We start from the raw sequence: 15268 nt of genomic DNA, 5'->3' as shown, positions 1-15268 counted from the left end.
GACACAATAGGTTTTAACATCCTCACATGTTGAAAAACAAAGAAAATTTGATTTCGAAGATTTTAGTCAGACTGTTAATTTTCAATAACAGTCTGATTTTGCGTTTTTCAACTTACTTTTTCTCATTTGCTACTGCTTTCCCAAGGCAACAAAAAAGTTTTATGTCATTAGGAAACCGCAAAAAGTAAAAACATCTCAAAAAATGTCAGTCAAACACTAACAGTAGCTGTAATCAAAATCTGCAAAATGTGACAAATCAGGCCGCATCTCCAGGTGGCCATGGGTGATTTACAAACCAACACTATGAGTAGCCAACAATTTGAAAAACCACTACCTCTGCCATTCTCAGCACAACAGTTTCAGCACATATTGAGACACTGTATTTTGAATTCGAAATTTAAAACGTTTTAGCACTTTTTAGTAGCAGTTGACATGAAAACCCTTTCCACTAATTTGAAGCATCAATTTGCATGTTCATAGCGGCAATGCTTCCGTAGAAAACGCCATGACAGTAACTGCCACACAGGAGTCAAAAGAAGAAATGCCACACTTTCATGGAATAGAAGGAAATCTAGTGTATTGAGAAAAGCGGCGAGACCAGATTAACCATATTGCGGTTAAATTGGAATAAAAATATTTTCTCAGCAGAAACTATAGTAACCATTATAGTAACCATTATATAACCATATAGTAACCACATAAAAACATCCTTAAAACCTAATCAAGTTTAAACACTTTAAGGGTGCTTTGTGATAAAATAGCAAGCATAGGTGAAGTGGACACCACGTGCACTGGTACTATGTCTAATGGAGGTCCATCATCACTGCTAAGCGATTGGATAGCACAACTTCTGGTAGGATCGTATATCTGGAAATGCAAAAGTGGATTCATAACACATGAAACACTTCAGTAACAGTGGCGTATCCTGGTTGGTTGAGCAAGGGAAGCAATAAAACTCGTGGGGGATCAGAGCGTGCCGAAGGCACGTGTTTTCTAGGGGGGTCCGGGGGCATGCCCTCCCGGAATTTTTTTTGCAAAATTACACTCAAATAATGGATTATAGTGCTTTCTAGAAACACTTTTAGGGTAATATTTGTATGAAATTTATAAGCAGATAAACAGCTATTAATTTATTAATGGTAGCTCTTACACACAAACGGGCAAAAAATACAGCTAAAATTGGAAAACACCAAAAACTCAGCTACATTTACCTACTGCTGTAGTAGTTTAAGCCAGAATTAATTTCAGTCAAGTTTAGCCTAGACCTCACATATCCTGTCTTATGCCAAAGTTTATCCAGCCAGGATAGCAGTGTAAAGCCAACATTTGGCTCAAACTTTTGCTTACTAGGCCGATATTTTAACCATAACAGCGCTTTAAATTTTTTCATTTTTAGCCCACGACGCAATATCCAACAGAGCAGAGTTGCCAGACTATGATAAGGTCTAAAAGCTAAAATAATACAAAAATAGGCCAAAACAAGGAAAATATTAGACAAAAGGGCCAAATAGATATATTTACCTGTTTCCATTAAAAATAATAAAATGTACATACATTTTATGACTTGTAGCGGATTTCAATAAATTGTAGCAAAAATAATTCTGCAAGTATAGCCCGAAAATAGCAAGTATAAAAGGACTGTAGTGGATGAGTTTTAATCCTCCACATTACGAGTATTAAACAAGTATAGAACATATATTGAACAATGGTGAACATGGTTTCATCTGGTAAGGTTATTATATTTGAGAAATATTGATTATTATGCATTTTGAAGAATTAATTAAAAAAAACCTAATTTGAGGAATTTAGCCAATCTGGTAACCCTGCGACAGGGAAGGGAAGCGAAGTTGCTTCCATGGATTAGTTAAAAGAAACGTAACTCGCGCAAACTTTGCTCTGCTTTTTTTTCCTTATTCTCTCAATTGTTTCTTAGTATAGCAAAAACGAGAGCAAGGGAAGCGATACAAATCTTTGCTTCCGTAAGCTTCCAACTTTTTTAAAATTAAAGCCGAGCTGAAATCACATGGTGACATGAGTTAGAAACCGTTCTAATTTGTATTCAGGTAAAGAAATTACGAAACCGTTTTACTGAAAAATATAATTTTCTCTTTTTTCAATTTTGACAGGGGAAGCAATGCTTCCCTTGCTTCCATTGAGGATACGCCCCTGTTCAGTAATATAGTCATTTCAATCTACTAGCAGTTATAACCAGGGCCGTGGAATCGGACGAAAATATACGAGTACGACTCCTCGATTTATAACTGGCCAACTCCGACTTCAGTATTGCCAGATGTTTTTTCAAATGTTGCCTTTTTCAGTTTTTTAAAATTTAATTTCACTGCACTTGCGATCGATAGTGAAACGGTGACTTTCACAAAAACTGACAAGAACAAACACTTCTATTTTCTGGTAAAGTTTTAGAGCGCAATACAGAGAAGAAACAACATTTTTAGAAAAGATTGCAAACAAATTTTATTGTTCATCGTCTTGTATCAAGTCGGAGTGGGCTTTTTTGTTAACGACTCTGGACTGTAGTTGGACAACTCAGCAAGTACATTTCAGCTCCTGCCCAAGTCAGCAAATGAAATTTTCATTTAGCATCGGCTTGCTTGGTCATCACTTGCTAAACTAGATGTGTTGATTTGTTGCATGCCAAGTATCGGCTTGGTCAGTTTTTACTTTCTTACTAGGTTCATCATTTACCAATTTCAGCCACTTGCTGAAATATTACTAGCTCAGTTGTCACTTGCTCAACTGCAATGTGCTGAGTTCACAACTGTTGAGTTGTAGGAGACCTCACTCTAAAATCCTTCCGACTCCACAGTCCTGGTAAAACCCTGGAAAATAGTTCTTTTTTGGAACTTATCTGAATGTAGTGTTTCTAAAAATAGCCTGTACTGATGGAACGATATTCCAAATTACACCAATAGCTCACTAATATTAATTAGTAATTAGTTACTTACATGCACTTTTTTGTTCGCCTCATCGCCAACGCAAGCTTGCAGCACTTTCCCACGACTATCGGTGGTTCCGGAAGAAGCAGGAAGTGCGAACAAGGCATTGCGAGTGAGCATTTTGTGCGACTGTCCTCCAGTGTACGTATCGACCACGTTGCAGGTGACGGTCTGTGCCGCATCGTCAGAAGAGCGATGGCATTGAAGTTCGCAAAGCAAGTGGGTGGTGGACCGGTAGCTGCGACCTGCAAAACGAAAGCCAAGGCCGTTGTTGGAGAAGATTTAGATTAAGTTGAAGAGAAGGGAGGCAATCTTCTTGTCAACCTGTGTGCGCTATAAGTGTCGAACCCACGTCCTTTCAAACGTTGTACATAAACAGTTTATTCATTAAGAATTAAACGTAACAATCCATCTCTCAACCGGCAGTTATTCGCCTGTGGCTCATCGTTCCTTTTGTGTGTGTTCTAATTGTTTTGTCCAATGCCTGTAGTCTACACCTCATGTGATCTGTTTCCAACCGCATAATTTACTCGCAATCATTCTCGTATCCTTTGTTCAGTTTGTGCTTTCAGTCCAAAGTGTCGTTACAGTTACAGTGCATAGTCAAATTTATCTTACGATTTTTCATTTTATGTATTGCAGATTTAATTCCTGATGAGGACACACGTACGTGTCGAAAACGTTTGAGTTTATTTTAATTATGTTATGTTTTGTGTGAAATAAAGTATGTTAAATCCGCTAAAGTTACTATGTTTTATTTCTCTATGGTTCAACAAAGCAAACTCTCTACCAAAGCTTTGGTTTATTCATTACGCACAAACAAGTATCGCAGTTACCAGTAGAAGTTAAGTAGGCCTACAAGTACGTTTAGACGTTGTATTCTCAATTGCTTACGAAATAAAAAAAAAATCACGATTACAAATCAGTAGATGTGGGTTAAGTATGGGGCCCTGGCCACACCAAAAATTTCATCAATTTTTTTTTATAAAATGTGAAATTATGAAATTTGGTGGTGTATTTAGAACATATTTCAAGCAATTTGTTTTTTTCATGAGCTAAGTTTTCGATGTAAAGCTGATTTCATGTTTACAATAAATCTTACCTGGCCTATAAGTCACCAAGCAATGTTGAGTATCTCTGCAATATTGAAGGCCAGTGCAGCTTCCTGGTTCTAAGGGAAGCAAGGTCGGCTTGAAGTCACAAATTAAAGATGGCGCGGTGTTTTCTTGTGACCCCATGTCTTGCCAGAAGGATGCCCCCTCTAAAGTTCCAGTAAATAACCCCCCACGCCCCTGGAAAGTGTCACTGGCAGTGGGTGGTACGTGGTATAAGGACACAATTGGACACCTGTGATCGTGCAAGAAGTTTCAGTCGCAATAAAAACACACGACTTTCGAAAAACTAGTAATGGCCAATAAACAATAAAACAACGTAAAAACATTGATCAATTAGAAATCGACTAGAAAAATAACAAACCGTCCTTGAAATACATACGCATAGAAGCTCGTTCCAACATCAAACTACCAGAAAAATCTTCTTCGTTAAGAGATTTTAAATTTAGTAAAGATAAATCTTTGGAAACAATAACAAATATAATTCGGAATGGCCCGTTTCGGTGAGTCCGATCCCTTAAAGGGGGATTTTTTTAGTTTTTTTTTAAATTATCGGGTACCGTAGCCTAATTATCATTGCCGTTTTAGGGTTTGAGGTTAGGGTTAGAGGTTAGGAACTCACCGAATCGGACTCACCGAATAGTAGCAGACCCAATATAATTATACTGCAGATTGCAGAATCTATATTGGATCATAGCTGTGCAAACTATTGAGTGATAAAACCACATTTGATTGATATTCTGGAGTAACAAAAGATAATTTGTCCTCAAATGAGGATAATATTTTAACGATTCTGATTGGATTCAAGACAAATACACTTATTTAATCCTTACCTTGAGTTTAAATTCTCCATTGAAGACAAAGCACCCGATGTATTGCGAAGATCAAACTGCATCAAATGACCATTGCCAAGACCGGCGTATATGACATTTCTATCTGTTCTGTCCCAACAGCAGCTCCACACTGGTTTGCCAAGTTTGTATTCATGGATTTTAGCATTGCTCATTAAACTGCAATTATAAACAAATTAGCGTCAGATTCCATCAGTTAAGAAATCTGAGTAAACGAAGGAGAGTTGCCAAACTGCTCTGCTTGCATACACCAAAAGTTGGACCATCATTGGTTAATTTCGCAATGTCTTCATTTACAAAGCCATTGACCTATTGGGCAGGATACTACATTAAGATGTAAAAAGGTCAATCCATGGTTGCCAAGGTCATATAAACTATTTCTCACTTGTGCTTTCTCCAGATTCCATCTTCTTACAATGAGGAATAGGTTATAAGATGGAAACTGGAAAAAGCACAAATGAATAACTTACTCAGTGATTCTCAAAGAACCGTCCTGGGAGGCAGACAGCAAATGGTGGTCTGTTAAATGACTGAACCGTAAGTCTTTGATGGCTTTCTGGTGAAGCATTGTAAAGTATCCACCTTTAAAATCACTGGCACTGACTCTCTTCACGCCAAAGCCTACATGAGTAAATGCAAATGTTAACTATAAATGCAAGTGCATTGTCAATAGCAACAGGAGTCGAGTCAGTTGCAAGCAAGAAGATGAGAATTGGCTATTTTTTTAAGAATTCAATAGGAAGATCTCTTTTATATTCACCAGCAAATTGACACAAAACAAAATTTATTTTCCAAACAACGATGAAATACCGTTCATGAAGCTTGCATGAGGACTTGGTTGGGATATTACAAACTGCTGTGTCCGAGAGTGGAAGTCCATGATCCTGCATCCTCCTGTTTGGGAAATTACACTGCTCTTCAATAAACTATACTGTTTGGAGTTGGAGGAAGAGCTGGTGTTGATGATCGGTGTTTGTGTAGAATTTTGAAAAGGTGACGACTCACTGGCGGTTGTGAGCTGAGACTGGATCAAATACAAAGATTAGTTTAGTTATATAATTTACTAAATATTTTAATTCAGCTTAATATTATTAAAAACAAAAGACAATAACAGAAAGTTAGCCTTTTTGTTTAGCAACGGTTTATGATTATAATATTTTGAAATCATATTTTGAAAATAACATAAATTGTTAATGGTGAAAAATCACGATTTATGAAATTTTACTAGGAGACTAACAAAGGTGATACGTTTGAGTAATAGGATAGGTGTGGCATAACAAATGATACACGGCTTAATGTGATACCACACAGACTGTCAATGACATTGATAAAAACATGATGTCATCTGTCCAAGGTAGTAACATCAAATTCATGCCACAAGAATACTAAAATCATCAAGTAACTTAAGTTGCAATAAATTAACAATGATAAAAAAAGTTTTTAGAAAAACAAACTTGCACCTACACGCAATGTAGAAACCAAATTTTTCAAGCCATTGCATTCCTCCATTGCCATGTGATACTGCATTCGAACTTTTGCTAATTCCATTTCGCATTCACGTTTACCAACTCTTACTTTATCTGCTTCCCTGAAAATTAAATGTATAATATAATTGGTCCACAATTGCTTGCTCTGTCCAATTGTCCATGCTATGGAGAGCATGAGCATTCTGCATGCCTACTATTACTAACACATTACATACCGTACTTTAAAGTTCTTCACAAGCCAATCAGAATCACAGCACTGGTCACAAAAGGAAAACTAAACTCAGTACATTCAGTTAGTGGTTTGTTTGTGGATAAATTTATTCAATTAGAATTTCTTACCGTAAAGCATGTTCTAAATCGGTTGTATCAATAGCTTGCAATTTCTTGGCATAAATAATTCGAATATCATTTTTTTTAGCTTTTGAATTGCACTGAGGGCATTTCTGGTGGCAATCCTTCAGCCATCTCTCAATGCATTTCTGACCAAATATATGACCACATCTGCAAATGAATTTACTAAAATCGTTTCATATGACAAATTATTACATGGCAGTATTCTTTAAACACATTTTTTGACAAGACTGATTTGCAGTTTATAACAAAACAACCAACTTTTAAAAGACATTAGTAAAACACATATATATACAACATCCATCAAACTCAGTTTATTATAGCAAGACTCTCCAGTTATCAAGGCTGATCAAAGGTAAACAAAACTAAGGAAGACCAGCACAAACTTTTGTGTGAAGAATTCAATCCCCTACAGAACACAGCCCTGAAGATTGAAGAACTACAAGAATTGGCTGAAAATTGCCTATGATGGAAACTTTGGAGCTGGTATACAAGTCCACCTCCCCCCTCCTTGGCAACTCATGACAAAGAGAAATTGACCAAAACATATGAATTGAAGTGTGTGAACAGTAAAGCAAAGGTAAAGTAGTTTCACCCAATATGTTTAGTTGAGTCCTGTCTTTGTCATGAGTTACCAAGGGGAGGGGGGAGACTTGTATACCAGCTCCGAAACTTTTTATAATAATAATAAATAATAATAATAATGTTAGTTTTTATATAGCGCTGTATCCATCGCAGAATGCGTTGCTCCTCAGCGCTTTACAAAGCAGACAGTGTCAATGCAGCCGTATAGAGGCGCAACTGAGTACATTATTACCCGAATCCACTCCATTACTCAGTGCCAAGCAGAAATTAGATTCAGTACCATTTTTAAAAAGTCTTTGGTATGACCCGACAAGGTATCGAACCCATGCCTACCGATTCAGAGGCGGGCGCACTAACCACTAAGCCGGTTATCAACGTAAGTTTGTACCCAACTGGTGTAAACTAAATTGTTATTATTAACCACTTGAGGACGGTGGCTATTTTTATTTCGCTTAGCTTACTGGACGAAATTAATTTCAGAGAAAATTAACATTTTATTGTAACCAGGGTTCGATCTTAGCACTGGTCCTCTGGCCAATGTCTAGTGCTAGTTTCCCGTGGACCAGTACGAATCGTTTTGCACTGGTCCGACTGTCCAGTGCGAAAATATCGTATTATGTCGTTTGATCGTTTGGAGTGCGTGGTTCTCGTTTGCGCTTCTCTTCAAACAACAAAACACGTGATCCGTGCGTGTTAAACCGTAAGAAAAAGGCAATCGCAACATCACGTGTTAAATCGTAAGAAAAAATCAATCGCAACATCACGTGATGGTGTTAAATCGTAAGAAAAAGGGTAATCGCAACAACACGTGAGCTCTGGTAATCGCAACAACACGTAACAGATCTTCTGACCATCCAGCTACAGTCAGCAGAAATAAAAGATTTTGACCTCAAACCTGCCATACATCCATGGCTGTCAAACGATTCATCTGTGAGGTCAAGAAGGCCCGACACTGGCTATGTGTTTACAAGGCCAGACAAACACACATCGGATTCCGATTATGACCCCGTGATCGTCCCGTCATTATGATCCATCATTCAATTCAGAAATTGAAGAAGAGCCCCAAGTAGATTGATTGTCTTGCCTAGATAAACTGTTGTTACTGTTATTGCCATTGTATATTTCCATGTTATTGCCACCATTCATTATTGTCGTTTTAAGGTGGTTTTCCCTGGGTTGGCCCCGTGCTTCCCACGACAATCTTGTTTTTATCAGTAAACGGGACGGACCAGTGCGATCTCGTGCGGACCAGTGCAAATGGTGAGCCACTGGTCCGGTTGGCCAGTGCGAAAAAAAGTTAAGGTCGAATCCTGGTAACTTTTTTCTGCATTGATGTTTTGTTTGGTGGTTTCTCCAGTGTACACTACAACATACTGGTGTTGCCAATATGAAAATAAAGAATTGCTAAAAGTTTTGCATGTGTGAACGTCATCCGTCTTATTGCAAAAGTTTTGTCATGCGTAATCGGTAATCGCGTGACGCGTATATATATACGTCATTTGTCCATAAGTGGTTAATAATAATCAACATAATTCAGAAAAAGTGCACACAACTTGCTTTGATAGAAAATGACCAACCCTACTAAAGTAGGCCTATACAAGTAAGATGATGGTGTTGCAAATTATAATGATATGGCAACACTCAGTCAATAAAATGAAAAAATTTACAATAAAGTTTATATGATTGTAATGAAAAACTTCTACTTCTAACAGAAGAGTTTTTATGTGAAATCTTATTAAATAGTACTTTTATCATAAATTTGTTGTTTATGGTGTAATTTACAGACGATAACTTACTTTAAAGAGGTGAGACGATGATTTCCACAGTTTGACCATGGCTCAAAACAAATAGGACAATTTAAACTTTCCTCGTCATCATCAGTTGTAGATTGTAATGCTTGTTTTTTGGAGTCCCGAATATCCGGGGGTGACAATTTTCTCTTTAGATTAGAAATTCTGTCTATGCCTTCACTTGCCTGTACAAAATCTGATTGAGTATCAGGTATGTTAGGAGGTGGAATAACAACAATCCCAGATGAACTTACTTCAGCATTAACCACATCAGAGGTAGTTGGTTCAATAATCGGATTCTGATGTGAATTATTAGGGGATGCAGATGTAAGCTGATGAGCTTGTAAAGTTACATCAACCAACTCTACAGAGGCACTAGTTTCACTTGATGAAAGGCTGTTCTCATTAGTTGAGAGAGAACTGTCACTGACAATAAAAGAACGCAAAGAATCAGAAGAATTGCTATGTCTATCAAAGTTGTTATCTTCGGACGTTGTCAAACTATCTGCAGAAAAGTCATCATTTGGATGAGACTCTTCAAAATAATCAAATGTTCTTTGGCGTCTTGGCCTTCTTATGTATATGTTGCGAGTTAATAATGGAGAATTAGGAGTTGGTAACACTGCTGGCTCACTGAGGTCAAGAACATCCAACAAGTCATGAGAAGCCTCTGTGACGTTATTATGTACTTCCTCATCATTATGCCCATGTGCTCGATTTAAAAGCATGTAACCTCTTGATCGTCTTCGAATTGCTCTTGAAACTAAAGACATTGACTCTTCACCTTCACTATTTTCACCATTATGTTGTAAGGACTGCAAATGTAATGGCTGAAACACTGTATTACGCCTTTGGATAGGTTGTGAATTTGATTGATGAGCATTAATATTGCTTGAAACTGTTGAAGATAAAACACCAGTTTCTGTGGGCTGGACTTGTCTACTTTGTGAATAAATTACCTCTGGATTTGAAATAGGAAACAAATCTTCGTCACTTAATGAACTAGTCGTTTCATTAATATCAGACATTGCATAACTTACAGAAAATCTCAAGCTCAGGTACCGGTACTAAAAAAAGGTAAACTGAAAAGAAAAGTTATCGGTTAGCATTTATTTATTCAATGCTCGATGGTTCAAGGCCTCTACTAGTAGGCTAAGTCAAACTGCTAACATTAACGTCTCAAACAAGCTTTCTCAGGCCGAGGATAAAGATTCCCATATCCAAAACCACAACGAAGTCATCAAGTTTCACTTTTTAAATAATTCAATCTTAAAATCATGGGTTGCCAGGCGCTATCAGATGATTTCTCTTGCAGCCTATTCAGAAATTCGCCTGTCGACCGCAACTTGATATTTCTGGAACTTTTTAACTGCCAGCTTAAAATATACTTTAACTATGGTACTTTTAAAGCGATATCCAAAAAATGTCTTTGTCTTAAATATCTGTAAATTTTTGCATGATTTCAAAAAAAGAAAAAATAGGTCACCAATCTCTCAAACGCCATTTCTGATAGGCTTTTATCTCATGCCACATTTTTCGTTCTAACCGACTGGAACCTCAAAATATCTCTGATTTCAAGTTTTTCCTCTCACCACTTTACAGTAGGCTAGATGTATTGTAAAGCAAGTATACGGGAGTTGAATTAAAAAGTAGGCTACATGCAGTGATGTACGCGCATACAAAAAATATTGACGCCGTCAGCGCAAACGTTCGAAAAACCATACTCCGTATGCGTCAACGTAACTTGTAAAAAAAGTTAGCAGCGTCAGCGTTAGCGCATACACTAGCGTAAACTAATTTTGTTTTCTAGGTGCCAAACATTCACACGGTATCCTATAAACCACTCGAAACAAACAAGTTTTATTTTGAATTTCCCCGAAGAAGCACAACTTGTGCTTGTGCTACACAAGCATCTGAAAGTGTTGCATTGTCAATTGAGCATGCAGTAGGCTAGGCTAAATATCCTGTCCTAATGCTAACAGCTCAGTATCAAGTCAAGTCAATTTAATTTGTTTCAATAGCGCCACATATAAACAAACAAGCAGAGTAAATGAAAAGTAAAAATAATGCAATTAGAAAGTGTGCAGCGCCGAGCAACAAAACTTGTCCCATGTCTCCACATAACCTACCTTACGATGAAAGATTACCAACACTAACATTTAGAAGTCTAACAGTCTAACAGTCTTGTTTTAGACACACAGAAAGACACCAATAAATTTACAAATCTTAAATCGCGCAAAATTTACGCGATTTACGTTTCTTTTAACTAATTTGTGGAAGAAATTTCAGAATGGCTTACTCTGTTGGGTTTTTGTGTAGCTGAGTTTTTGGTGTTCTCTAATTTTAGCCGCAGATTTTGCCCGTTTGTGTGTAAGAGCTAACCTATACCTTTAATAAGTTAATAGCTGTTTATCTGCTCATAAATTTCATACAAATATTACCCTAAAAGTGTTTCCAGAAAGCGCTATAATCCATTATTTGAGTGTAATTTTGCAAAATTTTTCTGGGGGAGCATGCCCTCGGACCCCCTAGAATACGCGTGCCTTCGGCACGCTCTAACCCCCACTAGTTTTATTGCTTCCCTTGCTCAACCCACCAGGATACGCCACTGCATATCAGGTGGCGATGGCTTAAATAAAACACTTCGTCGTTCTCTTCAATTCATCAAATATTTGGCCCCCTCTAAAAAAAAATTTCTGGCTACGCCACTGCGCTTCACGATTTCGCGTGTCATCCTTGCGCAGGGGCCATGCTAATCTTCTCTGTATCGTTCCAATTTTAGTATATCTACTGCCGAAGCAAGTTCTGCAAAATGTTGTTAATCAACAAATTCTTGCCACGCTGATAAGCATCGCAAGTGACAGTTGTTTATAACAAAAGAAAGACGGTTTTGTAGACTCTCACAAAAAGGATGACAAATCAACTCATTTCTTTTTTAAAGGGAAGACTGTTCATGAATTACGATAGAATTACGATTTTTAGGTGATTTCTACAAGCATTTGTTTCATGGTGCCTGGTTTCTTTTTTCCTGTTATTGGAGCCTATTTTTGGCTGATATGTTTGTAGGTCACTGTTGTTGCCTGTATTGCGATGTGTCAAACATTTCCTTGTTTACTAAAATTGTTAATTGCAAGATATCTTTTGTGAAGCGAAGTGACAACACCACTCTTGCTTGGCGATGAATATTCTGATGAAACCGCTCGCCTCTCTATAAGTGCGCAAAACAAGTGGCCTCGTTTATTAGGCATTGTTAAAAAAAAGTTAAAAGTGTTGTAAAAGGAGCTTGGCCTCGCAGTAGCGTTGTTCGATTAATTTTGTTGCTGCGGTATTCTAACATAAATATGAACAACATGTAACGCTGGATAGTGGGTACGAAATGCGTTTTTTTTTAGCATAAGAGTCAACCTACCTAACATTTTATTAGTGCGGCCCGCCACAGCTCTCCTTAGTGCCAAAGTGGCCCGCATGCAAAAAAGGTTGGTGACCCCTGCTCTAGGTAGTATTGACTCGTTTTTCTTGGTGTTTTTCTCTTGTTTATGACTTCCTTGTTGGTATTCTACTGCATTTCGTTGTTTTTTTTATTTAATAGGCTATTGCTACGTAAATTAGGCTATCATGAAGGTGAAAAAGCACTACTGTGCTTGCAACACCATTATTATTATTATTATTATTATAATGCATTGTAAGTTACAGATGTTGGCAGATATGGCGCAATCAGGATGGTATCGAAAGATCATAAGCGGTCATCTAGTCAGCCACCACTCTATAACAATAAATCTAGCTAGCCTACTCATTCCTGCACACATGTGTGCAGAGAGAGGCACACTACTTCAGTAGACCTAAATAAAAAGGGTTTAGCCTCAGCCACTGACACTAAAAGAAAAAAAACATCTGCTGTTGGTTTGAATCTTCATCCTCACCTTGGGAAAACCGAGGATAAGGATTCAAACCAGCAACTAAGTTTAAGCTAGGAACCAATCTGTGATTGTGTGCTAGAATAGCCTACAGCGTTCGCCAAGATTTTACTAAAATATAGGCCTAAACGTGTAGGCCACCATTAGGCCTTCAATGGTAACCATTATTATGGAAAACAGACATATGCTAAATATGATGATTTGGTAGCCTACTGCTGTAGATGACAAAGATTAAGAACGATAATATTAAAAAACTAGTCCTTTGCATTAAGCACTTTAAAGTGTGCATGTAGCCTACATCCATACAAGAGTTGGTCTTTAACATTTTTTTAAAGTGATAGAACGGTAAACCTTTTATATCGTTTGAAATGTCACTCCACACTTGTTGTACACACAAGAAATGAAGTATTTTTTTGCCAAAGTTGGTTTCAAATCTGGGTAGAAAAAAAATCGTTTTTAGCTTTATGTCTGATAGGTGTCTACTATTGATGTAGGCTACGTCATCAAGCTTCACAAAGTAGCCAGAGAAACAAGCTGGCAATAAATTGTTTTCATATTTAAACATGAACAATTTGCAGGTTATTGTTATTATGCAGGTTATCACAACAATATTTATTAAACTACTATGGGTGCCAATTGTCATTTTAAGATAAACAGAGATTATTTTCGATAAACAGAAGTCCATGTATTGTCAGACGTAATAAAACTCTTCGTATCCCTTTCTTTAGATATCCCTGGTTGAAACATGTTGTTGTTTCATTGTTCACAATTGGTTGATAAACACTCTTTGACATTGCTGTATGTAATAAACCTTTGTAGGCTATGCTTTCTCTGTTAACTTGTCAGGCTACAGTCTACCATAAATTTATTTTGACGGAAAACTTTTGATGGTTGACATTGATTGACAGACATATTTGAACACTGGTTATAATAAATCGCTGCATGTTTTCCCTGTTCTTGCCAAGCCGCAATCAACAATAGAATAATTGACATTGAACACTTTTAATTGTTCACATTGATTGATAGACATATTTAAATGCGGCCGGTTTTAACCTATATAAGCTAAATCGATGTGTTTTCCAACTAAAGTCGTGCGCTGCTCCAACAAACTCTTCTTAAGGGGTTTGTTGAAACATGTGATGTTTGCCTGAAATAATTGAATTTGAGTAAACACCTGTAAAACATTTTGGTCAATCTTTTGTAATAAGTTGCACACTTTAGTGGTCTACTCTATCTCCACTGGAATAGGAGAAATCTTTTATTTCGTCTGTTTCTAGAATAGAAGGCCACGTACAGTACAATGATAAACAATCGAATAAAATAGCACCATATCCTATAGAATCGGACCAAGATCCAGGTTCCAGTTGTAGATCTGGAAAAAATTGGGTTGGACTAGAGCAGTGGTTCTCAACGGGGGCGGTACCGCCTCCCAGGGGGTGGTTTGATTTTGCAGGGGGGCGGTATGATTACCTCGGCTTATTTGGGGGTATTCTGGTTTAACCCATCTACCGCCCAGCGTAACGATTCGTCAGAGAGCTCGTATCTTCGTGGTAGCATTTCCTACCTCATACCTGGTGGAAAAGGGATTCAACTGTGTTGTTCTGCTACATACCAAACAGCAAAACCCACTTGACATATCCATAAGAGGTGATCTTCAAATGTTTCTCACAGGCTTTACACCGGATGTGAAGAAACTGGCACTTTCTCACCAATCCCAAGGTTCACATTGACTACCAGTAGTCCGATACTGTTTTCAAGCATCAAATATAGCTACTAGTCTCTAAAACCCTTACAGCCTGTTTCACCCTAAAATGGGAATCACCAAAGGTCCTTATTCTAATAGAAATATAATTCTATTTGAATAAAGACCTTCTGATAATCCTCTTTTTAGGGTAAAACAGGCTGTAAGGGTTTTAGAGACTGGTGAATAGCCTATATTTGATGTAATTCGCTCTGTTTGTTTGTTTGATTATCTTTATCCTGCATTGCGGGAAAGCGGACTTGAGCGCTATGCATCGGTGTACGCCTTCCGACGTACACCTGACCCACGCTGCAGCCGACTGCAATGTCTGTTTCCAGTTGTCCACTCTATTTATGACTTAAATTTGGTACTACCCATTACTCGAAATCGATCACTGGGTAGAGGCAATTATCGTAAAGTTTCTTGCCCAGAGAAACAACAGCAAGTGCGGGTGGCTGGAGTCGAACATGCAGGCTCTCGACT

The 15268-nt window shown here is 37.6% G+C and overlaps 1 protein-coding gene and 1 pseudogene across 1 annotated transcript; both read right to left on the bottom strand.

Moving 5' to 3' along the window:
• Window positions 1-363: 363 nt before the first annotated feature.
• LOC145772164 (E3 ubiquitin-protein ligase rfwd3.S-like) lies at window positions 364-10206 on the bottom strand. Its single transcript, XM_082584006.1, has 9 exons — window positions 9137-10206; window positions 6744-6905; window positions 6382-6505; window positions 5728-5941; window positions 5388-5538; window positions 4900-5076; window positions 4057-4301; window positions 2964-3199; window positions 364-867 (listed from the first exon to the last, which is right to left on the bottom strand). Exons 1-9 carry the CDS (start codon window positions 10156-10158, stop codon window positions 718-720), a joined length of 2481 nt encoding a protein of 826 aa, XP_082440132.1. The 5' UTR covers window positions 10159-10206; the 3' UTR covers window positions 364-717.
• Window positions 10207-11818: 1612 nt separating this feature from the next.
• On the bottom strand, window positions 11819-11932 carry LOC145773064 (U6 spliceosomal RNA; annotated as a pseudogene).
• Window positions 11933-15268: the final 3336 nt, after the last annotated feature.

This window comes from Aplidium turbinatum, chromosome 6 (assembly GCF_918807975.1).
Source record: "Aplidium turbinatum chromosome 6, kaAplTurb1.1, whole genome shotgun sequence".
NCBI classification, from domain to species: domain Eukaryota; kingdom Metazoa; phylum Chordata; class Ascidiacea; order Aplousobranchia; family Polyclinidae; genus Aplidium; species Aplidium turbinatum.
The sequence above is the reverse complement of the archived record's forward strand: the minus strand, read 5'-3'. Positions and strand labels throughout refer to the sequence as shown.

What these genes read in the sequence shown, in the direction of transcription:
- LOC145772164 (XM_082584006.1), bottom strand. Translation starts at nt 10,158, where the DNA reads ATGTCTGATATTAATGAAACGACTAGTTCATTAAGTGACGAAGATTTG. An exon ending in CATCGTCTCACCTCTTTAAA is followed by an intron (nt 6,906 to 9,136) that starts GTAAGTTATCGT and finishes ATTCATTTGCAG; the next exon opens with ATGTGGTCATATATTTGGTC. An exon ending in GGTTCTTTGAGAATCACTGA is followed by an intron (nt 5,077 to 5,387) that starts GTAAGTTATTCA and finishes TTATAATTGCAG; the next exon opens with TTTAATGAGCAATGCTAAAA.